At 48.1% G+C, this 24,811-nt stretch overlaps 3 protein-coding genes across 11 annotated transcripts; 1 reads left to right on the top strand and 2 right to left on the bottom strand.

Moving 5' to 3' along the window:
• Positions 1–4,024: 4,024 nt before the first annotated feature.
• LOC118511475 (E3 ubiquitin-protein ligase Topors-like) lies at positions 4,025–10,152 on the bottom strand. Its single transcript, XM_036054610.1, has 4 exons — positions 9,344–10,152; positions 8,839–9,254; positions 5,774–8,769; positions 4,025–4,941 (listed from the first exon to the last, which is right to left on the bottom strand). The coding sequence occupies exons 1-3, from the start codon at positions 9,584–9,586 to the stop codon at positions 5,850–5,852; spliced, it is 3,579 nt and encodes a 1,192-aa protein (XP_035910503.1). The 5' UTR covers positions 9,587–10,152; the 3' UTR covers positions 4,025–4,941; positions 5,774–5,849.
• Positions 10,153–10,644: 492 nt separating this feature from the next.
• On the top strand, positions 10,645–22,407 carry LOC118511474 (probable serine/threonine-protein kinase kinX). 9 transcript variants are annotated; one of them, XM_036054602.1, is made up of 15 exons: positions 10,645–10,756; positions 11,522–11,689; positions 13,544–14,224; positions 14,299–14,496; positions 14,759–14,902; positions 15,035–15,132; positions 15,299–15,586; positions 15,721–15,934; positions 16,303–16,383; positions 17,025–17,228; positions 17,293–18,378; positions 18,960–19,036; positions 20,250–20,596; positions 20,875–21,597; positions 21,659–22,407. In XM_036054602.1, exons 2-15 carry the CDS (start codon positions 11,638–11,640, stop codon positions 21,807–21,809), a joined length of 4,344 nt encoding a protein of 1,447 aa, XP_035910495.1. In that variant the 5' UTR covers positions 10,645–10,756; positions 11,522–11,637; the 3' UTR covers positions 21,810–22,407. The 9 variants fall into 9 exon arrangements, 8 of the variants coding, with proteins under 8 accessions (XP_035910495.1, XP_035910498.1, XP_035910497.1 ...); XR_004906153.1 differs by lacking the exon at positions 10,645–10,756 and adding an exon at positions 10,763–11,202 and having other exon boundaries at positions 19,142–20,596; XM_036054605.1 differs by lacking the exon at positions 10,645–10,756 and adding an exon at positions 10,771–11,202 and having other exon boundaries at positions 14,299–14,466.
• On the bottom strand, positions 22,408–24,776 carry LOC118511477 (esterase 6-like). Its single transcript, XM_036054615.1, has 4 exons — positions 23,460–24,776; positions 23,041–23,391; positions 22,673–22,971; positions 22,408–22,615 (listed from the first exon to the last, which is right to left on the bottom strand). Exons 1-4 carry the CDS (start codon positions 24,387–24,389, stop codon positions 22,453–22,455), a joined length of 1,743 nt encoding a protein of 580 aa, XP_035910508.1. The 5' UTR covers positions 24,390–24,776; the 3' UTR covers positions 22,408–22,452.
• Positions 24,777–24,811: the final 35 nt, after the last annotated feature.

The following is a 24,811-nucleotide window of genomic DNA, read 5'->3' as shown; positions in this document are numbered from 1 at the left end:
AAAAAGAAGAACAAGACTTATTATTACCACATATAGTTGAATAGTCAGTCCTCACTATGGAGGAACGGCCCAGATGAGACTTGAACTCCGGTCCTGCCGTGTGAAAACCGGAGCCGCTGTCCCATCTACCTCTGGGCCGCCACATGGAGTCGTACATGGTCTCTAGTGGCAAACAATCCAATTTCTTCTTAAGAAAATCGTAATGACTTTCTAGTCCATGGAAGGTGTATCAGTGTATAAAAATTTCTTCCATCAAACAGGCAAATCGACTTAGGGACATCAGAGAGTGTAGTATCAGGAAGAATATCTCATAAATAGTATTTAAAACCTTATTCTTGGCTCAACTTGGATTGGGTCAAACTCTCTGCTGTTTAGTGTTCTGTTTGACAAACTTTATGCCCCGAACCTACAAAGAACACGATACATGATGGTATTCCTTGAATCAAATGAAAGGTTCTGGCCTTTCTCCATTTCAAAAAATAACTAATGAAATACTATTTGAATGGACCCTGCAACAAGCAACACATGTCCACATGTACAAGATAACAAGTCCACATGAATTGTCCAATGCATCCCATCGCATGAGTCACTTCGCCTCTCACCAGCAAACACTTGCTACGAAATCCCTCCAAATCGACAAAAACCTTCCTAATCTCTCTGACGAGTTGACACCCATAAAAGATGTAAAATAAATTTCAGATAAAACCCCATCCTGCCTGCCACCCCACCAAAACCGTTGACTATCTATTGCAGAAAATCGTACCCTAAAGCCGCGATTAAATCTGAAGGAGGCGAGAGAGAAAAAAAAACACGCTCACAGACGAAACACGAATCATATTCACGACACTTCCGAGCCGTGGGACGAAACATGAACCGATCGGAACCGGGGAATGGGGGGGGAGGGGGAGCAGGTCCGACGGAAACAACGTGACAATAATGTGTCGTCGTGTGCTGGCAGTACTAATAAAAATTGATTTTTATGCAACGCCTATTGGGCGATGTTGCATAGAGCCGTGGACGACTTTTCTGAGCGAGCGCAAAGGAGCGCTTTCTTTGACTTTGGGGTCGCGCACGCTTGGCGAAAGGGTCTAACGGCCGTGGTGCACCTAGATGCACAGAGGTGGCAAACAACAGCCGGGAAAAACATTGTCACGATTTTTGCGCACCGTTCGAAGGTGCGAAGGCGTCGTCGTCGCCGTTCGATTTGATTGATACGTTCGTTTCCTGTTCGGGTTTTCTGTTGCCGCCAATTTTAATGGCATACCTTCCCATCGATGCTCTGTGCGCCCCCGAAAATGGTTGCCAGCTGTCAAGCGGACCAGATTCGTGAGACATTTTTCATTCCCTGCTTCTCGACGGGAGCTATCGAACGGTGGCAGTCATCGAAATAGGAGTGGGCTTTAGTTTCCCTGCCGGCCCGAAAACACGACACGGCATTGGAAGCTCAGTCTAACTGTCATAACCTCGCACTCTCGCTCCCTCTCGTAGATCTAACGGGTGCAGAAGGTTCATGCACTCATCACTGTGCCCAGCATCACGTGGATCGTCATATGTTCGCTGATGATGCTCTCCCAGCAGACCCACATACGCAGACAGAAGGCATCGCTCAACACATAAATTACCATCGGAAACAATGGCAAATAATGGGTCCACATACATACATACACGCTGGCGATAAGCTCGGTTCGCACCAACAAAACCGGAAGCGGGATTGATAATTTATGTGAAGAGCATGCTGCTGCTGTTGATGACTGCCGACTCTGCCAAAGTAACAATCGGCGGTAAAAGGCCTTGCCTAGCCCTGCTGCTGCTGCTGTTGGAGCTGTGTGTGCGAAAAGCGCTAAACAGATGCATCCGGATGGAAGACGAGATTACGGTGAGTGAAGTAATTATCATTCCCATGGGCTCCGGTGGGAACTCCCGATGCGTTCTGTGTTCCATCCACCCATATCGATTGTGGTGCGCGTTCGTGTGCCTCCGAAGAAGTGGTTCCGTTTCAACGGGAGTTTTTCCAATCCTCCCAAGTTGAAGGTCGAACCACGGGCAATGGAAAACGATTATGTTTTGCCGATCCGCAGCTACCAGCTTTTGCAACATATGTGATAGAGCAGGCTTACAGCTAACAGGTCATAACCTTTTTGCCTTTAACAGTTTGGAGCGGTGGGATTGCTAGTTTCGGGCGCAGTTGGTTTGTAATCAAATAAATTTAGCCCAGGCTCCCCAACAGCTGACAGTAATTGAATGTACCGTCAGGAAAGCGTTCAGTACGCATAATATTGAGGTATGTGAAACGGTAACTAAACAGAAGTTGTTTGTCATATAGACGTCTGCTTAGAAGGGTCATCAATCTGTTTTTAGGAACCTCGGCTCTTTTCCCCCACCAAACAAACGATCTCTAACAGGCCTGTGGCTGACGAGCACCTTACTGGTGATACATGAGGTCCTGGCCTTTGAATAACATCAGGATATCTAGAACTGGAGCCCATGATAGCCACCATTTCCTTAGAACAATCCGGGATTTAGCTTATGATATTATCCAAATTATTGATCGAAGCCAAGATCCATTGCTCGAGCCAAGAGAAGATGCATAAGATCATTCATAAAACGCCTGTAGCCGATTCGCTCTCTCTATTGATTCTTTACCCTGGCAAGCTTTATCACGACCAGAGCCTTCAGCATGTGCTCAAACTTTAACTGCATCGCGTTTAGGACGAGTGACTAACTGATACCATGATGTCGAGGTCATCTGCGGAAACTAAGGAATGGTAGAGATCGGATGAAAATTAAGCTCCGGGTGATACATTCCAATCAGAGCGCTCCAGTGGCTGTAACGGCACCGGTATTCACACGGCAGGACCGGGATTCCCATACCGACCTCCACCTCATACTTAGGACTTACTACCTTGCTACCGGTAAAATCAAGCCACAGAAAGCCAGAAATGGCAGGCCGAACCCTTTAGAGGTTGTAGTGCCTTGGAAGAAGAAGATACATTCCAAAGAAAATTTTAAATATCAGAGCCCATCGCGTTGGATTGGAGTTGCCTTTAATCTAGGATCCTAGTTAACCCCGACTTCAATTTTCAAAATTTTGCTACCAGATTATTGCTGGACTCCTCTATCAATATTCCACAAATTCACAAATCTTCACACGGTCCAACGCTATCAACGACCTTGATGTCATCCTTAATAGCAAAATGACCTTCCACGAACACTAAGGCCACATCCTTAAAAAAAGCGTATAGAACTCTGGGTCTTGCTCGCAAATTCTCCGTTGAAATCACTGACCCATTATGTCTGAAGTCACTTTACTGCAGCCTGGTTCGATCCATCCTTGAACACGGGAGCTTCATCTGGTGTCCCTCGGTTTGAGTTTGGAACGCCAAGTTACAACAAGTGCAGCGCTATTTTACCAGACTAGCTACCCGTATATACCTAGCCTCCTCCAATCAGTCCCTTCCTTCCCGATGCCAACTCCTGGGGCGTCTCAGAAAAACGGCGGTCTGTGGCTAGTGCCGAAGTTTAGCGCTGGCTTGCTCCTCCACGTTACTGACGCTTCTGAGCTTCTGTACCGGATAGGCCCGCTTCCTTATATGTCTGCGCAGTTTTAATAGTGTCTCCGATCTTTTCGACTACAGCTCATCCATCTCCGCTTTCCGAACATCCCTCCTTACAGCCCCGAACCACACCTTCCAGCGAGTCAAAACCTGCTACACTACCCTTACGTCACCTAATTTAAACTCTTTAATAAATAAAATGCTGATCTCTAATCCCATTCAGGTAATTATAATGGCAGTATTCAATCACCATCACTTTAATTACAGCGCTGTTAGCTAATCCAGCAAAACTTACCAACAGAAAATCGCAGAAAAGCGTTCGGTTACTTCGTTATATTCGTTATTTGATGAGATTTCCCCACAGGACAGCCACGTGATGCAATCGCAACTGTCTCACCGATGTGCTCTTACGATCGTTTCGAACATATAATCGCCCCTTTCGGCTGGAACTTGGAACCTACAACAAAATAATTGTATTATCATCTTTTATTATAATCAAATAGAAACGGCCATTTTGAAAAGTGGAAAATATTATTTTACAGAAATCCGCACAAGATCGCTAGCACTATACGGCACCCACCCCACGGGAATGGGATGGTCACCCGACTACGACTATTCCTCCTGCGCTTTGGAACCACATTCAGCGTCTTTCCTTCTTCTCAACGGTTTTGTTTCACACATTTTAAAACATTTCTCCTGAGCGAGCTATAAGCTAACGCTGCTGTTCGATCCTACCCTTCGTTCAAGCCCCACTCAGTATGCAGCCGCCAATGCCGCATTTTGTTCTAATCAGTTATCTGCACAGCTTGGTACAGATACGCTACACTATTAGCGTGGGATCAAGGATACTCTTCACACACGCGCGCGCACACACACACACACTACATTAATAAACGTATGTACAACGAAACGATTACAATTACTTATGATACAGTGTATTAGGGTAGCTTTCACGGTGTTGGGCAGTACGGTGAGAAGTGGGATGGACGAGTCATCGTCGCGCACGAAAACAGAGCATACGTGTCCGCTGTATTATTCTTTTGCTTAATTAGATCGACTCTAATGATGCGTAGTATGCACACTCTTCTCCACCGTAACCATTGCCCGATGGTTCACTGGAGTGGTTGTGGTATTGCGCGTTCTTAGGCTGATAGGTATGTTGTTCCCTCGCTTTAGACCAGTTACGCGCGCATTGCGAGCGATCGGTAGCAATACCATTGGTACTATTTCGTTCGCATAGCATTCCAAGCTGTGATGTTACTGCTACCCTGATTTAACGTCTTTTTTACAATATATTTTACCAGTATAGATTTTTTAATTTTTTGACCTTTGAATTTGTTGTACTGCGCGTCTCTCTCTCTCTCGCACACACAGTGAGACCAAAATCCTACAAAAGAAGCATACGAATATGTTTAGTACTGTTTTTTGTTGCAAAGCTTAAATAAAGTTGCTCCCTGTTCGAATGAGACGTCTTTATACGTCAGTAATGGTAACAATTGGCGAAATATTGTGAGTGGAACCAACCTGTCCAAGAATTAATTCTTCAGTTGATGAATTTAGAGAAAAATAGAGCGAAAAGCTCTTCACCAATAAAACCAAATTTATACCTCATTATAAGTGCTTAGAGGGCGGCCCAGTGGTGGTTGCGACTGCGACACCAGTCTTCATACGGCAGGACCGGGTTTCCTATCCCATCTAGGCGGTACTCCCATAGAGAGCACTAACTATCCAACTATGCGGTATGACCCCAAAAGGTCGTTAGGCCAATAAAAAAGAAGTATAAATGCAGACGAGATTCTGATCGTTTCAACTAACTGAGAGATTACTAGCTGAGCCAGATTACCATCAAGTTGTAAGGGAGTTACCGCGTATATATCCAATAAACCCTTAGCTTGACGAGATATCCTATATCCTGTGCCTTCTCCTTCGCCTAGTCGAGATTGATTGTATCCTCAAATGATCGTTGTTGGTATAGTGTCAGGTCTTCTTTAGAAAGTTGTGCTATCCTAAGGCTATTATTCAAAACGTCGACTATAAAGAGTCATCCGTCAGATGTATTCATACCGTTTCCGTTAGATAGAACAGTGATTGCTTGAAGATTGTTTAGCGAATTGTTACCTTTTACCTGGATTATAAAGCAGAGCTCCTCCCAACATTACTAGCCGTCTCATTCGTCACGGGAGCACCGCAATTTGTACATTGGGTCACATCACACTTACATCACGCACGCTAGGATGGTTTCCTATGTCCTGAGAGTTACAATCAATCGATAAAATCGATCACCCGCAGTAAATCTCACAGCTGCAACTGTACCGGTGCGGCCACTCCATCGCTCGTCGCCATTGGTACTACTGCTTCGCTGGGAACAGCCGTCGTTGCTTGCCCAGCTTCCTCCAAACCACCGTCGTCCATACCGATCGGTGCCGGATCAGCAATGGAGGCAGCCGCACTGGCTACCTCCGATGCCATAAGTTCGTCGATAGTTCCGTCGATCGCATCGATACCCAGCACGGACGAGGGCAGCGGTGAATCGGTACTGTCCATCGTACCGCCTAAGCTTTCGATCAGCTGCAACGGTGACGGAACCGCCGCTAACGCTAACGATTGCGACGACATTGACGGGGACGGTGAAACGGACGTAGTGGACGGTGGGAATGATATCGACGAGAAGGGGGAGGCGGCCGCTGACGATAGGGCCCGATCGTCCGGGAGCAGTGCACGGTCGGGAACGGTTTCCTCCGCCCAGGTTAACGTTGGCTCGAACAACGATTCCGACGCGCCGGTGTTGGTGGTGCTTTCGTCCGCTTCGAGCTGCTGTTGATCGGTGGTTGGTAGTTGAAGCTGCTGATCGAACGTTTCCGCCGGGGGCCAATCTTGCGGTTGGTGGTTGTGCGCCTGGTACGGCTCTGTTCGATGTATTTGTGCTAGTGGAGCGATGACGGATGAGGAGTGCCCCCACGGCGTGGCAGCGACCGGCTGCTGCTCCGATTCCGTCTCACTTGAAGAACTGCTGGCAGAGGAGAGTGCACATTTCAACAAATCCGTGTGTCCGGCCGGTGGTTCCCGGTCGGTGAAGCTGGTCCCTGCCGACGCATCTTGTACCGTTTCGCCCTTTATCGTGGTGGATGTGCTGGGTTCGGTCCTGCTTGCCCCAACCGAACCGGATGCCGTTCCTTCCTGCACCTCGTCCATCGCTTCGGCCCCTCGGTTCGTGGACGCTTTGTTGTAATGGCAACGTTTTATGATAACACTCTTCAGCTTGCGCTCTCTACCGCCGTCCGTACCATCGACCGTCGTTACGTCCACGGTCGGCGATACCGACGGTCTCGAGGCGATGACGTAGTGTGCCCTCGTGGAAGCATCCTCATCGGCCAGCTGCGATGTCGATCGGGACGGTTCATCCTCACCAACGTCCGACGATGGCTTGGTACGCTTCTTACCCTTACTACTGCTACGACCCGCTGCTCCCCGCGATCCGCGCGATTTCGACTTTGATTTGGTGCGGGACGCTTTCGCTGTGTCCTTAGCCGTACGGGACGTCGATTGAGCCTTCTTTTTCGACTTGGTGCGACGTGATTTAGATTTCGAGCCGGTCACCTTTTTCGATTCCTTTTCGATCTCTTTGCGGCTTCGCTTCTTTTTCGACCGTCCCTTCGTGTCCGTTTGGTCGGATTTTAACCGTGCCGTATAACTCGCCCGACTCTGCTGGGCCGTATTGCGCCTCAGCTGCCGTCCGCATTCGATCTCGACCGTTATGTTTTTGTGATAGCTGTTGCTTGCACCGTAGCCGTTACTGCTCGAACTGCTGCTACTGCTGCTGTTGCTGCTGCTACTGCTGCTGTTACTGCTGCTGGAGCAGCTTGAATTGCTGGAACTGCTGTCACTGTCATCCTCACTGCTACTGCTGCTACTGCTGCTGTTGCTGCCGCTACAATCCTCCTCGTGACTGCTCGAGCTGCTGACGCTACTGTTACGCCGCTTGCGTGAGGCTCGTTTCGAAACCTTCGACTGCTGGCCGGTGGCCTTTTTGTTTGGTTTTCGCCGTTTGCGCTGTGCCCTAGCGCCGAACTCGACCTCATCGTGCGACGACGAATCGTTGGCAGTGTTGGACGTTTGGCGCCGGCCTTGCGGTAAGTTAAATAGCGTGTCACTATCACTGTCGTCCGAATCGGTTGCCTCGTAGATACTCTTCACGCCCATCCCGCCCGAGTAGCGGGTCAATCGTGGCCGTACGTAATACTTTGATCGTAACGCGCTTCCGCTCGCAACACTCCCGCTGCTAGCTCCGCCACCGCCGCCATTCCCATTACCGCCGCCACAGTACCCCGAGCTGGTTGAGGCACCATTATTGTACTCCTGTGTTCCGGCCGTCTCTTTTTTCAGTGAATTTGCTTGCTGCTGTTGTCGTGACGTTCGGACCGTTGCCTTCGTTTCGAGTGGTTCTTCCGCGACAAACACCACATCACTGTCGCTGGCCGATTCCAGATCGACCACATGGTCCGGTGTGCGCAGGTGGGGCGGTTTCTGTGCCAACACAAACTGGCAGTCGTCGGAATCGCTGGACGAGAGTAAAATGTTTTCCCCCGGCACAAGACTTGTGGATGCGATCGAGGTTAGCGGAACACGGGGCAGGCTAGCCGACGCTGACACCGGATGAACTTCCTCGCCGGCAACAATATCGTCTAGCAGGGGGAATTCGATATTCACTTCGTTACGGCCGGCGGTACTTGAGCTTCCGGAAGCTGCGCTTGCCGCCCCCGTTGCACCACCGCTACTGCTCCCATTGCTTACGCCTTCCCCACCAGCGGCTGCACCACCACTGGCATTCGGTGGCTCGTTCGTGGACGATGTACCGGCCGCCGGTTCGGGCAGATACACGATATCATCGTTATCCTCTTCCGATGATGATATGATCACCTGGCTGCGCACCCGACGCTGGATGAAGCGTGGATTGTATTGGACGCAGCGATCGTACCCGATGATATCGTACGGCGAGCGGGCAAAGTTGACGCACTCGTGCTGAAAGTGTTCCCCATCTTCCAGCGGCATGTGTCGCAAGATTCGGAGCAAAAAGTCGCGCGAATCGATATCGTGCATCTGTAGCAGATCTTCCAGCACGTGAATGTTGGGCGCGTGGATTGCAATGTTTGTGCTCAGCACGAGCAGATCCCGGTGCATCCACGACAGGACCCGATGCATCTGGGCTGGATTATTTCTGGAATGCGGAAAACGGGCGAGCGTTAGTACAGCAAATCTCCTTTGCTCGGCACAAGCTAAAACTTACCTGTAAAATGAAGCCGAAGTCTCCCGGAAGCGTCCGTTCAGATCGGGCAGTGGACACGCGTACAGCCTGTTGGCGTAGATGAACTGTCTCCACCGGAGTTCGTCCTGGCGGGTCGGAATCGGCTGGTTACCGTACTCTCGTATGAAGCGATCAACCTCGCTGGACTGATGCAGCAACAGCTCCTGGAGTCGTTCGTTGTTCGACTGCAGGCGCAGCGTCATATTTGGTATTGCGTACGCCGTGAAGCGTTGCGAGTTGGTCAGGAACACGTTCAGCTCGTGGTACATGTTCCTGGTGCTGACGCGGGGCACGTTGGCACTCGGCACCGCCACCGTGTGTTGCTCGAAACAGTCCATCGATTTGTAGTAAACGATCGAGAAGAAGCGCTGCTTGCACAGGGGACATTCCGGTTTGACCTGTGGAAAACGAAACGAAAGGAAAATAAATAAAAGTTTGCATTCCTCCAATTTCACATGCCAACCCCCACCCCCATCTCCACACTGACCTTGCTCCATTCCAGCAGACACCGGAAGCAGAACTGATGCTTGCAGGAGTTGGTAAACGCCCGCTGGCGACATTTTCCTAGACAGATTGCACATTTCGGTGGCGGTGAGCGTCGCCCATCCGTGGGCTCATCGCCTTCCTCCGACGAGGAGCTGTACACGACATCGGGACGTGACGGTGGTGTGCTGGACAGTGGCAGTATTTCCGGTGTTGGAGGACAATCTACCACGGGTGCTTCCTCCATGGTAGGGAACTGATGGCCCCGCTCAGTCCGGTTGGCGTTGGTTAGAACTTTCACACTTAAGGAATGAACTGTAAACTGATGCAGCTGGTGTTGGCCTCTAACCCTGCGGGCTGAGCGAACTGTCGAGAATGTCTAGTGCTGACTAATGCTTGGGCCAACTATTCAGCATGTTCTTAAACGTGAATGTATAGTCTGCTTACAACGGCACCACACTGCTATATTCACCGATCCGCAAACTTTAACTATCATATTCTTTTGCCCATGCCTTCTCACGGCATGATATACGCCATTAGCACTGAAAAGGGCTGATGTGTAATTCGTGCACGGGAACAAAAACCCTCCTCGTTTGTCAGCCTATCTTGCCCCTTCACCAACAGCTTCCTCCCACCACACTTTACATGTTTCCGGCAATCGGAGACTTTAGAAGCGATCGCACAACACGATAATGCAACTATTTAAGCCCGATAAACGCATGAATTTCATGAATCGATACAATCGGACACCTTTTCTTCACAAGAAACAGAGACGACCAAAACAGCTCGCACACACACACTCGCTCATCCGTACATTCGTATAAACATTACACGCACACACCGAGAGCGCGAGCTCGTTGACGTTTCGCTACGCCGCACACAGTGCTGTTTGTGCGCGCTGTCGGGTGCAAAATATACAACGCGTGTGAAATATTATTTTCATTTTAAGCTACTATTTTGGGTAAAAATTGTTTAAAATAGTGCGGATGTAAATTTCAAACCTCATAGAAACGTCCTGCAACGGAAAAGATTTTTTTTATTTTATTTTTATAGCACACACGTACCAACGGATGCCTCTTCATGCGGGTAAAATACAGGTGATAGCTGCGAAAATCCTTCTGCTAGCTTAAAGAAACACTTCAGTTTACATTTTCTCCATGATATTCGGTAAAAGAAATCTAAATTTCGATTTCATTTGCGGAAATTCTCATCTGCTTTTTCAAATTTGAATATTTGCTATCAACGATGAAGTTGTCAAAGTGTCAAAATTCGGTACGCACTGTACGCTGTCAAACGTGAAGTTTTGTTTTGTTTTTTTAAACGTCCGGTAAACAAACCATTTTGCGAAAGAGAGTGAATTTTTGTTAAATTTGGCTCAGCAAAAGGCGTATCATGTTCTAAAGTGGTGGTCTTGCTGGTAAATTTGTGCTTCTCGATATGCTATTGCCGTTGTAGTTATAGATACTGAAAGGGGTTGTGTGCATGCTTTGCTCTTCTTGCGCTAGTGAAACTTCTTGCTGTGTTAGTTGCTCAGAAAGCCGGCTTTTCCAAATAGTTTTGCTGTTTGAAAATATTTACCTTATTCCGTTAGAGCCAACTCCAAAAAGTACATTTTCCATTGCTCGAAATACACACCTGACGGAACGGAATACTGGTCTGACAGTCAAAATATAAATAAAAGACCCATCCCTCGGTTCGTGGCTGCGTGCGCATCCGTCTCTGGCTTGGAGACCGAGTCGGTCCGCGAACCGATACCGAGGACACGGATTTTGAACCCAAGCGGCCAGTCAGTCAGTTGCAAACCGACGGTAACCGAGTGCGGTACGGCACAAACATTCTCTACCAGAGTGATTATTTCAGCAGGTTGGTAGGAACCGCGGGCAGGAGTAAATTTCACCCGTACGATCCGGTGGTGGGCACGGGATCCGCCACGTCAGGGGCAAGGGAAGGGTGGGCGAGCGATCTTAAATTAGAACACGTCGTCGCCGTTGCCTTTCCAAAGATATTTTCCTTCCCGTCCGTGTACCGAACTGCTGTGCCGTATTATCGCAGTTGGCACTGCACACAACACATTCGGTGTCGGAAGTGTGTGAAGAACGTTCGCAGCGCTCTGTTAGCCGATTTGTAGACGATCTCCCATTTACATAGTATGTGATCTTTACTCTTCCGTGCATCCCAACAGCATCCGGCGGTCCAGCTGAAAGTGTGAGCGCGTACGTGACAAAGTGTTGTGATAAGAAGTGATCGAAAGCTATCGCCGAGCGGAAGGGAACGCCTAAGAGCGTGTAGCGAAACAGAATGTCTGGCGACACGCAGCCCAAGAAGCGGAAGGACAAAAAGAGGAAGAAAGGTAAGAGGGAATGGAGGGAACAAATCGGGAAGCGATAAAGATCACCACCAACCGGAGAAACACGATCGGGATAGGGTGTGGGATAGGTTCTGGCTTCTCTTCGCACCAGCTATCCCTTATCGGACGGGTCGAAGAATTAACGGCGACGGACAGTAGCAGCACGTTCTGCTACGAACGTGGCCCGCACACGGTTTTGACCGGAGCGGAGTCTTTGCTGTGGCTTCCCTTGAGGTCGCTTTTAAATTAGAACATTATTAGCTTGTCTGAAAAATCTTTAAATAGCACCGTTGCGGCGGATGGCAAAGGCGGCGGTCTTGGCGTTGAACCTGTGGCACCGTTCGGTCGTCCCTTTCGGCAGGTCGTTTTTCCATTCTAGCGATCGGATGGGGCTGAGTCGTAATATTTCCATCTACATTCTAGCAATGGTTTAGTTTTGATGCTTGTGAGCTTCACTGAGGGCTGTTTGGTCGTTTAAGCGAATGAGGATCACATGGATATTACGCGATCTTAGTCTATACGTTAAATGTATCTAAAATTAAAGACTTTATTAGAAAAGTTTTAGTGAAATCGTTCTATCAGAAATGTTTGAGTATCAAAGTACGATCTCAGCCGAATAGTGTGATCTTCTCTTTAGCTAATCAGTTTATTCCTGCAGTCAGCAATTTGTGTGAGCTGTAGACAGCTGTTTTGGGGTGGTCCGGTGGCCGAAGAGATAAAGGGCGCCGGTCCTCCAACGGCAGGACCGGGGTTCAAATTCCATCCAGAATGCCTCCTCGTAAGCAGAGCTTTGACTACCTTGTTACGGGTAAGCCAGAAATGGCAGACTGGGACCTCTCGAGATGGGAGTGCCCTGGAAGAAGAAGAAGATAGCTTTTCTCGTACCAGAACCTCGAGATGTCTTGGTATATCATTTGTGTAACCTTCTTGAACTCATTCATTAGTAACAGGATGTTCCATCCTATTCTGCTCAGTAAGACTGTAATTGGACATGAAAATCCTTCCACGTTTTGAAAGGAAATCAAAAGTCCATCAAGCGTTTTGCATTATAATGACTGGATCTTTATAAGTTTCTGGTCCTGTTAGGCCATTAATTGTAGTTAAGTCGAACACGAAGTTCACAATTTGCTGCGAAGTATTCGTCTAACGCATTGAATCCCTATCCGATCCGTTACAAAGACGCAATTAAATTTCTTCATTTAAACTGCAAAACAAAAAATATTACAAGGAGGTCAAGTGGCTAGTAAACAATGTCCCAGGTTCATCGTAGTTGACGCAGATTTTGTAAACCGATGCAAAGATGCGCCACAACCTTTTCTCTTGCGACAGGCGAAAATCCATGTCCGCCACCAAAATCCCACTTTCTACTCGTTGGGAAATGTGTGTTTTTCTTTTTTTCCTGCAGTCTTCCCTAACTATCGACCACAGTAATGGCGCTTCGGTCGTGTGATGTTTTTCCGAACCGTTTTCCACCTGTTTTTTGTTGTTGTTTTGTTTTAGTTGCTTCACTTTTGCCGGCTTTTTAGCTGCCGGTACGAGCGCGCCACCTCGTTGGGTAAAAATATCATTTAGCAAAAGTCGTTAAGCGAGAAGAAGGAAGTGATGGGTGTGTGTGTCTGTGCGCGCACGCCAAGAATTTGTGTGCGTGGCACCGTGTGGGGTCAAGCCGGGAGGAGGGGTTTGAATTGAAAGTGAGATTATACCGCCGCGTGTTTGCTGACGTGTGCCACGTCACATGCCATGTGGATTAAGCGACCGTTGGCATGGGGAATCAAGCCAACGAGCGTACAAAGCGATTGAACTGTAGTAGCTGTGTGTTTAACTTTATTCTTCTCCCCTTTTTTGGTTTTATTTCAGATGATGAAGATACGGTTAAGGAAACAACGGTCCATGCCCCGAAGCAACCGTCCGCTGGGGCCGCTCAAGCAGCGAAAGAACCGGGCGACATCCAAATGCACATCCACAGCGATCACGGTACCGGCGGCCACTGGTGTGCGAAGGTCGTCTTCTTTATCCTGCTGGCCGGGCTGGGCGCACTGATCGGACTGATCCTGATGGAAAGTCAGGGCGTCTCGAACGACGATACGCCACTGTCGGAATCACGGTACTCCGAATTCTTCAACGGTTGGGTCGACGAAACACGGCAGGACGAGCATCATCACGATGAAATCCTGGCCGCCATTAACTCGCTGGAAGATCATGACGATGGTGAGGCACAGCATGCCGTCGACGATCACGACGATGGAGATGATGATGGACACGATCAGGATGGCGATGACGAGCACGACGATGGTGCGCCGTACGCAGAGGAAGAAGATCACGATGACGATGAGGAGGGTACGGACGTGCAGGATGATGATGAGGATGAAGGACCGGCGCAAAAGCTGGATGATGATGAGGTGGAGGAGATCTTTACCCAGCAGGAAGCAGGCGCACAACAAGAGGCTGCCGCTGCGGCTGAAGATGACGATAACGATGATGATGAGGATGAGGATGAGGATGGCGATGGCCAGGACGACGACGACGATGATGAAGCCGGTAAGCTATACACTGTCTGGTAAAGGTGGTTGTAGGTCGTTCGTAATTATTTCTCAGCTCCTGGCACGCTCTAGGTGCCAACGATAACACTAACGTTGTTGTCGATGATGATAATGATGATGATGATGATGGCGGTGACGATGATAAGAATGAAGATACAACTGACGTACAAGATAACGATGATGATAACGACGAAGACGACAAAAATGACAATGATCAGGATGACGCCGATGACAATGATGGTAAAGAGGATGTCGATGGTGATGACGATGGTAATTGGATTGTTCATTGGCGTTTTGATTGGCTTTTTGAATTTATTTTAATTAAAATTCGAACCAGAAGACAGTCGAATGGATTCAAGTGTGACGCCTCGCCATTTCTCATTACTCATTTTTCATGTGTTTTTGCTTTTTTTATGTAAAAGTATTTTGATTAGTTTTTTTTTGCATCAATTTGTGCAATTGGCTTCGGTTGTTTGTTTAGAAAAATTCTTTAACATTAAGATCCTTTTTTCCCCCCACTATCGCCCTTTAGTATTGACAAATATTAAACCAGAAAAGAACGACGACAATGACAATGATGATGATGAGGAGGATGAAAATGTAACAGCTGCTACGGAAAAGGATGGTGAAGATGATGATGATGATTTTGAAGTAGATAATGAGGAAAGCAATGCTGGTTAGTACTGAACGATTGGTTTTTCTGTTTCAAAATTTTCTCCAATTATTGCTGGAAATATTTATGCAATGGTTTAAAAAATGTGTTATAAAATTTGTTTACTAATTTATATATATTTTTTGTGATTGCCAGAATCCGCCGTAAAGACCGATGCAGCTGGAAATACTAACGTCGCGGATGGTGACGATGATGATGACGACGATCAGGATGACACACTATTTGATGAAGATGTATGTACATAGCATAGTCCTGGGTTTTTGCAAAAGAAATTTAATTAAGTTTGTAGTGAATTGTTTTATTACGTTAATTTTTTGGTTTTTCACACGAATGTTTGCTCTTTTCTTTATTTTGCTGTCTCGGCTTTGTTTTTGCTGCTGCTTGTTCCGCTTCCGACAGCAATCTAATGCTTTGAATGATAGCTCTAACCAAAGTTTGCCAGCACCGCTTGAACATAGCTTTACCGAGGGCGACATTCTGAAACGTTCCGCGCAAAACTCCAGAACCTCAGAAGCAGACGATCCGGCACGGAAACAGGCTTCATCACCAACCACGCCCTCAGCCGACGAGACTGTTACGGGTGACACGTTGAAAGATCAGATGGATGAGTTGGTACGAAATTATAACAAGCTTGCGGAGTCGTTGAATGTGCCAAAAGTTGAAGTTCAAGAGGCGGTTGGCGTGCAGGTAAATGGGGTAAACTGTGTGACCATTGCATGCATTTTGGATTGTTTTGCATAAGGGCCGTTTGATGTGTTCCTCGGTTTGGTTGTGGTCGCAATAGACGGATAGATAATGTGAACTTAATTTCCCACTTTCAGGACGCGGATGACGATGGTGATGAGGCAGAAATTGAAGAAGTAACCCGTGGATCTCAACCAGCAGACGATGACGATGATGAGGCTTTCGGTGAACTCGTTGACAACGATGAAGGAGAGGAAGAATATTTGGAGAAGGTGCGCACCGAACAGCAGCGCCGTGCAGCAGCCGAAGAAGAGCGCCGTGCCGCTGCCGAACCGGTAGAGGAATCCTCACGTAAGTGACGGCGAACGATGCGCTAGACACGAACGCAACCGAGGTTCCCGCGTCTGATCGTACTACGGTACAATGATACTACAGAATCACAATCCAAAAACCAAAAATTGATCATCCCTTCTCCGTTTCGAACGAATCATCCATCGTGCTTCATCCTTCCTTTTTCTCTCTCTGTCTCATTCAACAAACCATTCACAGTAACAGAGTTTCGATGAGAAAGTGCAACTTATTGCTTTAATTTTCGGGCGCAATTGTGTTTGACGATTGCGGTGTATAAAGACCATACAGAAGCGTGGAAGCATTTACTAAAATGTTTTCGTTTGAAATCAATCGTACTAAGAGCAACTCCTGTTGGGCTACACTTTCAGTTACCGTAAAAATCTTTGTCGGTGTCGCACTGCTCGGCGCTGCGCATCTACTCTTAACTAGTCCGCGTGCTCCTACTACGAGTGAGTTGTCCTGTTTTTTCTTCTTCCCCCACTTTATTGTTGTACAGTGTTCGTGTTAATGTGTTTTGTTTTTGTTTGACGTTGTGTAAAAGAACTTCACCTGTTCGTCTTTATTTCTCTTTCAATCTTCTTCTTTAGTATGTTTCTATTTTATGTTTCAATTTAGTTTTGCAGTGCTTTTGCTCTTTATTTTGTTTGATTCATGTTCGAGTATTAGAATACTTGTCTCACTCTAGTTTGTTTGTGCATGGCGTTGTCTAACACATGCCTTGCGTTTCTTTGTTTATGTTTTTTGTTTGTTATCCGGTAAAAGCCATTCCAGATGCGGCTATGCTATTATTGTTTCTTTTTTTACGTTCCATCGACCCTAAACGCTAATAATTTGCACTTTCGAGCTCGACGGTTATTTTCTACAACGATTTCACTGTTGAATCGTAGCTAGCATAATCGTTTTAACGTTAAGTTTTTACTTTATTGTGCTGTGTTTAAGAAGTGTTTCCATTAAAGCAGCCTAAACGTGATATATGCAGCATGAATAATGCGCACGGTTTGTAATTGTGTTGTGTGCGTGTGAAAGAGCAAGAGGTGCGATTTGTTGTTGCAAGAACCAATAATACAACGTGTGTTTTCATGTGTCTAAGAAAAAGCAACAAATCAAACAGACGAAACGACACGAACGGCGGCAAGTGTTCCCGTCATCAGCGAACCAGCACCACTTAATCGTTCCGCCGAACAACGCCAAGCGCTAAACGCTTCGCCAACCGCAACGGTGTTGGATGATTTTCTTTATGCTGGCCCACCGGATCAATTGCAATCGGAAAAGGATCAAGGGATCGAAGGAAATGGTAAGCTTTGTAAATAAACTGTGGAATGACGTTCTTTAAGTCCTTTCCTTTGCCTTCCTTGCAGTGATCCTATTTGACGAGAACGATGATGCCGAACGATACTCAGGCGATGAGTACGAGTACGAACTGGAAGAACTGGAGGAAGAAGCCGAACCCGAAGAGGTTGACGAAGAGGAAGAAAAGCAGCTCATTAAGCAGGAGCAAGAAATCGGTGCCTTTGTACCGATTACGTTTGAAGATTTTAACTCCATGTACCGAGTGCCCACAGAAGTGGCTGATGCTGATGTGCCGATGGCCGCCCGACAGCAGGAAGCAGAAATCCCTGTTCCCTCACCAACAATCGAACGATCCTCGTCGAAACGGGGGACGAAAGACTCACTGCTGGCACGCAAAAAACCACCCAAAGGTGCCTTTAACAAGCTCATATATATAACAAGTCTGCATAAAGATCCAATCGTTATACCGTTGGACGAACCGGAATCCACGATCCGGGCGGCAGCAAGTGAAAACGTAAGTGCGAAGGTTGAGGCAAAGTCCGTCCTGACGGCATTGCTTTCGGAAATCCCATCACCACCGATCGAGCCCGATCATGCATTCGTTACGCTTGTCCCCACCGGATCCACCACACCCTCAACATCGGTTGTACTACCGTCGGCCCCGAGCACTGGGGTAGCTCAGCCGGCGGTGAAAGCGAAGCACGTCGAATTTCTGCTACCCGAGCGGGATGACGAGCCGGAGTCAGAGCGTACCTCATCACCCCTGCCGGTGAGCGATAATGGTAGCAAGGAGAACCTGTTCATACCGCAGGACACCAGCGAGGAAGAGCTCGAACCGAACGAATACGGTGAGGAAGAGTACGGCGAGTACGCGCAGGAGGAGGAGGACGAGCTTGTGTACGAGGACGAGGAGATCGACGATATTGAGTCGGTGCTGCTGAATCAGTACGGTTCGGACGAGGAGGAAGAACCGCTGACAGACGACAACATTCCGCCGGGCGGCGATGAAGAGGAAGCGTCCGACGTCGACGATTCCGACCTGATGCGACGGTTGGAGGAGAAGTACGGCAAGCTGCCGGCTGCCACCACCGAAGCCGCACCCGCAGCAGACGGTAACGGCGACGATGAGGAGGCGGCTGCTGCAGGCTGGACAAGTATTTATGCGTATTAGAAGCAAAAACACTGCATCGAATCTCGCCACCATAGAATGTGCTGCACCGTGTGTGATCGCTCGCCCGCTCGTTCGTTTACTCGCTCGTGATTTTTGGGGCGTCCATGAGTCGCTCGCCGTTGCTACTGCTGCTGTAGTTTTGTATGAAAACGCACAACCTGTTCACCCAGGACGCTTCCATCCAAAGTGCGCACCGTAGCAGTCATTCCCATCCCTCTAGCCCTTCATTCGCTTTCTAGCCAACCATGCGCCTCCATCACATCCAGAAACGAAAAAGCATCATAAAGATGCGTCACATCTTTACGTGATTCTGTAGTATCTTGTAGGAAACGATTTAAATCACCAGGAAATAGCTTTATCGCGTGTAAGCTGGCTTTCTGTGACAATGTGGATGCAGAAGCAGCTAGCGCAACACCTGACATTTTCCGAGACTTTCCCACCGCAGAGATCATCCCCCAAGCATCGGATGTGGGCAGTGATGGTTTAATTTTTGTATTTTTTTTCTATCTGTTTCCGTTTTGTTGTGCCGCCATTCTCTGTTCGATTCGTGTGCTCCTCGTACAGAAATCCCCTCGAGGGCTGAAGAGGCTGATCGGTCCTATCAGGAAGAGCTAAGAAGAGCTGAGCAGCAACTCGACGAGGTAAGTAAGGGCGGCAACGTATGACGATTTTTGTTGTTGTTTCAGTTCCCTATTACTCAATCATCGGCGAAAATGACATTTTAATTTTATTTCCATCCAAATCAGGAATTTGGGTTCGAATAAAAGCCCACCCATTGAAGAGCAAAGTATCAACTGCTCCAATTACATTTACAAATCCTACTCCCCCAAAGTTAAAATAGTAATTGCCTGAGCGCATCGGAACAATGTGTGTGCGTTTAAGACATCCCCTTTAGTTTTTAGAGTGAACATAGAGAATGGTGGTGAAGAATCTTACAAGAGAAGTCGGCACATAGCCGGAGAAGAAAGGATGACTAGTGATAGCACACAATCATCAGCATGTTAAGAGATACTCTCTCGGACAACCCGAGGACGTGGAGACGGACAGAAAACAAACTGGTAACTGAACAAGACTAGACAATGGACGACATATACAGAACACAGGACGCTTTTTACGAATGAAAGTTGTGTGTGTGTGTTGACGACAAGTGAACTAACGCCGCCAGTTATGGGATATAGCCAATCAATATGAGAATAAAGTGTTTGTAGCGTGTGTGCGTGTGTGTGCGCGCCTGTGTGTACTGATCTGTGATGCAATTGCCTTTGAAGCTTAACTTCACAACACCCAGAGCAATTGGTTTGAGAAGTTTATCGAGCTCTTCCAACGTTACAAAAATAAATAGGAATGCTTCGATTCGTTCATTGAAGTGTGGTTTTGGACACCCACCCAAAACGTAACACCGGAACCACGGCCGGCAAGATCACTCGAATGCAGTGGACGGCATGGAATCGTCTCCATCGTCTCCTGCAATTGAACGGATTGTGAAAACATTCCTATTACGTACCGGGAATGGTAGCTCTTCCACCATTTTGTTTGTGTTTATCGCAATAACTAATGTATTTGCTTTTTTATTTTTTCCCCTTTATCCCTCCCTATATTACGCTTACCCCAAAAAATGCTTCAACTCTGACTCTACTGCTGCTGCTGCTGTACTCCTTTCGCGCATTTAAACCTTCCGCCCTAACAATACGCCTGCCTGTGTGTGCGTGTGCGTGTGATTGTTTTTGTTCTGCATCAATATTAACACCCCTCTGTAACAACCTGGATGTTGCCACCAAACGCCTGGCCATTAAATGGACACATTTACCTGACCGGACCGGAACACGCACACAAACCACTACACCTCTGGAGTAGGGCAAGCCCCAAGAAGCGTTAGCCATCTTTGATCGTATTATCCTGGGCAAGCCAAAGTCTATTGCGGCGTTAGTCGGACGAGCACGATGCTTGGATGCGCTGGCAGAACAGCGGCGTAGTAACGCGATCCTTACCGAAGCGATCACCGCCTACCGGAAGGTGATCGAGCAAGAACTTGCGGTGGACGATGCAACGTTTAAGGCTGTCGCGGAACGATGCATCGATCGTATGCGCTTTCAGGGACAGCATGCGAAGGCGATCGACGTGCACAAGGCGCTGATTCGACGATTCGACAACGAACCGCAGTATCGGAATCAGCTCGCCGTTAGCTATCTCTACATGAACAGGTGTGTATGGGAACGCGGAGATCTTAGCTGCTAAGTACTAACCCTCGGGTGAGAATGCAGCACAGTATATACTACAATAGAGCTATGATCAGAGAAAAACAAGGTCTGAAGGCAAAGTTAATCGGTAAAATCACCTGCAAAACATTTAAAAAATTCAAACCTTGATGATGAAGTAATTGATTAAGGATATTGTGAAGTAGAGTGCAGCCATTAGGAGAAATTCTTATATATGATATCTTTAGATCATCAGCACAGTGATAACTTCGTTCCTCTTGTAGACTTGCCGAAGCGAAAGCCGTTCTCCACGAAACTCTTCTTCGCTGGATCGACGATGGATTCGCGCTGGTACACTACGGATTCGTGCTGAAAACGCTCGATCAAAACATGGAACTTGCTGCCCAATATCTCCAGGAGGGGATCGAAACCGAACACCCAGGCACACAGGATGGACGGTTCTACTTCCAGCTTGGTGACGCTTTGCAACGCCTGGGGCGCAACGGTGAAGCGCTAAACGTCTACCGCAAAGGAGTCCAAAAGAAGCTGTTCCTTTCGCTCTACCAACGCTCCCTGTACAATGTGGAAGGATTGCGATCGCGCCCTTTCTGGACGGAGGAGCAAACGACCTACACAACCGAGCTGGAGCTGATCCGTGCCCAATGGCAACAGGTACGAGACGAAGGTCTGAAGCTGCTGAACAGTGCCGGTGTGTTTGTGAACGAGTCGGAAAATCTGCGCGATCGGGGAGATTGGAAGCAGCTGGAACTGTTTTCCCGTGGTACCCGGGTGGAGCGTAACTGTGCTCGTGCACCGCTAACATGTCGGCTGGTGGAGCAATACTTCCCCGCAGCCCGTACATGCAAGCGCGGTCAGGTGAAGTTTAGCGTGATGCATCCCGGGACGCACGTGTGGCCCCACTGTGGTCCAACGAACTGTCGCATACGAGCGCATTTGGGGCTGAGTGTGCCACAGGGTACTTACATACGGGTGGCTGAAGAAACACGGTAAGTTCGTTGCTTGTTCGACGTGGAAAAGGTGATTCTTTAGTGTGTTCCTTTACTCTAGATCCTGGGAGAACGGCAAATGGTTAATATTTGACGATAGCTTCGAGCACGAGGTGTGGCACAACGGGACGGAAACGCGTTTGGTGCTGATTGTGGACTTTTGGCATCCGGAGCTTACGGAAAGCCAGCGGCGCACACTGTCCCCTATCTAGGTTCGGCTGGCTTATCTAGTAACCAGTATCGAGAATTTGCATTTGTACCCTTATTTCACAGCTAGAGCGTGTGTTTTACTTCTCTGTTTTTTATGTTTATTTTACAGTAAAGACAATTTAGTGCCTTTATGCAACTTTGTGAGTGAGTTTTGCATTAGTGTAGGATGATAATGTAGGGACGAAAATGGATAAATTACTCAAAAAAAATCTGTTCTCGAATCACACGCGTGTTTACAACCAAAGTTAAGTAGCGAACCGTTTGTTACCTACCGGAGCTAGCCTACTGCGTTTTACGGGTTATCGAGGGTGTTATTTTGTACAGGAGCAGAAAACAGGGGAGCCTTATAAAGACGAACAAAAATACAGCATACGTTTAGGAAGGACTGAATGACTGAAGGACTGGTAGGACAAGAAACGGAATAAGTGAGAGAGTGTGTTTGTAGGAAGGTCTTGGAAATAGTTTCCTTTGGTGAAATTTTCATTACAATCGGGAGAGATAAGGTCAGGAAAAATCAGGACAATTGCGTGAAACAATTTTGTTAGTGAGAAACACCCTTCCAAGCATTGGGAGGTGAATAAAAAAACGATTAAAATCAAATCCTTGGGATCACTTGTCACCCTACGAATGAAAGCTTTATTATCTCTAGTAACTGTAGAAACGAGTCCAAAAGTTGAACATATCTTCATCGTAGAAGTTTGTATACGTTTGCAAGACTGGTTCATCCATACGGTTGGAGTTGACCAATTCCAAAGCTTCCGGAAACTCACTGGAGCTCACTTCACCATTCGTGCCGGTTGGGGCCACACTGTAACAAATCATCATTCACTTACAGTTCATAGACAAGCCATAACACTCAACTTACCCTGTTTGTGCAAAGTCTACCAGCAGCTTTGTGATCCGTTTCGTCACCATTGCATCGGGAGAGTTACGACGAAAGTCGGGAAACAGTATCGGTGCACGGAAGATGTAGATCAACTCATCGCAATGAACGATGCCGAAATCCTGCGTCGGTTCATTGTCTGGCGCGAAGATGGAGGAGTACGAATGAGGCCCCCGATAGTTGAACTTGTACAGATGGATGGGAGCTTTCGTGCGGGTGTGATTCGCGTGCTGCCGTACGCTCAGGGTAAGTGGATACTCAAACAACCCTTCATTGAAGATCTGGCAAGAGCGTTAAAAACCCAAGAAGTAGTTTATAAACTTGCTAGAGACCGTCGCATAGCGGCTTACCTTGGTGAGAATATTAACGTGATCCCTTGTGAAGCATTCTCCGATCGCGGATTGATTCTTTACATAGTGCTCCAGCAGCGTGGGTAACGCGTCCGACTGTTTTGCGCCCCCGAGAACGTTCAGAAGCAGAGTCTTCTGTTGGGCGAACGTTTCCTTCGAGCAATCGGTATCCTTCAGTATAGGAGCGCTAAATACGAATCCATCGTTCGGTACGATTCCCGTTAGCCAGGGAACGGACAGATGCTCCCCACGCGACCACAGTTCCTTAGGGGTATCCGTTAAGAACGCATCCGGAACGGAGGATGGCTCCACAACCGGTCCGTAAACAATCACCGGATAGCGTGATCCATTCTGGAGAGGAAAACGATCTGTTTAGCACAACAAAACCCCACCGTTCATGTGCTACCTTACTAGCTTACCGTAAAACCCTTGTAACTGTAGACAAACTGGTCAGCTTCAACGCTTCGAAGCGATTCCACCAGCTCGGCAGTACTCAACCGGTACGCCTCTTTTATCCCCAACAGATCCGCCTGCCTCCGGGCAAGCTGTTCCGGGTTCGCTCTTGGAGCACACCACGGTGCCAGAGCATTTCCACTGAGACTGATGGCGCGCTGAAATAGGCCTTCATTTCCCCGATGCATCATCTGAAGATGTACCGAAGCACCACCGGCACTGTGTCCCATGACCGTCACCAGCCGAGCATCGCCCCCAAACGCTTCGATGTTTTGCTGCACCCAGCGCAGCGCTAACCGTTGATCTTTTAGGCCAAAGTTTCCGCTGGCCGCTGCATCGCCGGTCGAAAGAAACCCGAAAGCTCCCAACCGGTAAGCGACCGTCACCAGTATTACCTTATGGTCCATCAGCTTTTCAGCTCCGGCCACGAGTGGTGAGTTGTACCCGGCCAAGAATCCACCTCCATGAATGTACACCAGTGTTGGCAGTGGTTCGGTAGCGTTCTCTGCTCCCGCTTTGCTACCCTTATACGGTCTGTACACGTTGAGATACAAACAATCCTCCTTGCCCTCGACTCCACGCTCCGGTAGAAAGAGATTAAGCTGCACACAGGGCGCTCGTGGAATTCGGCCCGACGCATCCAACTCTTGCTCCGTCCATGGTTCGTTCGGTACGGGGTTTGCGAAGCGGAGTGCTCCAAGTGGAGGTTTTGCGAACGGAACTCCCATAAACGCTTCGTACCGTTCGCCGTGCAGGCTTCTCATCCAAGAGCCCCGCATACACCCGTCCCGGATGCACACTCGTGGAACATTTTGCACCGAAGGATTACCGGCCCGGGATGAAGCGATCGCCACCGGCAACACAACCGTCAGAAGCACTACCACACGAGCTGACATTACGGTTTGATTTAAACTGACCCCGTTCGTGGTACGCGTTCTTTTATACCATCGCAACCCCCGGATGGCGATTTCTGCAAACTTTCTCTTGCTCTTGCCAGAGAATTCAAAAGTGTTACGACTTTGGCGAGATGTAGAAGATCGCCGACCGAGAGGAGCCTGCTCTTCTGGGCCATGCGTTCTTAGTAGTATCAGAGCCAACAGTGAGAAGGTGGTGGCGACCAGAGCGTAAATAAATATGGGGCACGATTTGTTGTTCGGATCGTAACCCTGGGCTGTGGGTTATTCGCGGACCGGAAACTGGTTTCGCCGATTAACGGTCGCGAGATCGGTGGGAATCGGTGGCGCGGTCTTCGCGCGAGAGTCATCATTAATAATCTCAGATACCTTCTGCGGTGATTGATAAGTTTGCAATGAAACAC

Source organism: Anopheles stephensi, chromosome 3 (genome assembly GCF_013141755.1).
Source record: "Anopheles stephensi strain Indian chromosome 3, UCI_ANSTEP_V1.0, whole genome shotgun sequence".
In the NCBI taxonomy this organism is placed as follows: domain Eukaryota; kingdom Metazoa; phylum Arthropoda; class Insecta; order Diptera; family Culicidae; genus Anopheles; species Anopheles stephensi.
Note: the sequence above shows the minus strand (reverse complement) of the source record. Positions and strands in the feature narration are given on the sequence as shown.

Coding starts and splice junctions, on each gene's coding strand:
- LOC118511474 (XM_036054602.1), top strand. CDS start 11,638: ATGTCTGGCGACACGCAGCCCAAGAAGCGGAAGGACAAAAAGAGGAAG. Junction 14,497..14,758: donor TGTCGATGGTGATGACGATG/GTAATTGGATTG, acceptor ATCGCCCTTTAG/TATTGACAAATATTAAACCA. Junction 15,133..15,298: donor ACACACTATTTGATGAAGAT/GTATGTACATAG, acceptor CGCTTCCGACAG/CAATCTAATGCTTTGAATGA.
- LOC118511477 (XM_036054615.1), bottom strand. CDS start 24,389: ATGTCAGCTCGTGTGGTAGTGCTTCTGACGGTTGTGTTGCCGGTGGCG. Junction 23,392..23,459: donor ACAGTTACAAGGGTTTTACG/GTAAGCTAGTAA, acceptor TTTCCTCTCCAG/AATGGATCACGCTATCCGGT. Junction 22,972..23,040: donor ACGTTAATATTCTCACCAAG/GTAAGCCGCTAT, acceptor CGCTCTTGCCAG/ATCTTCAATGAAGGGTTGTT.
- LOC118511475 (XM_036054610.1), bottom strand. CDS start 9,586: ATGGAGGAAGCACCCGTGGTAGATTGTCCTCCAACACCGGAAATACTG. Junction 9,255..9,343: donor GTCTGCTGGAATGGAGCAAG/GTCAGTGTGGAG, acceptor CGTTTTCCACAG/GTCAAACCGGAATGTCCCCT. Junction 8,770..8,838: donor ACTTCGGCTTCATTTTACAG/GTAAGTTTTAGC, acceptor TCCGCATTCCAG/AAATAATCCAGCCCAGATGC.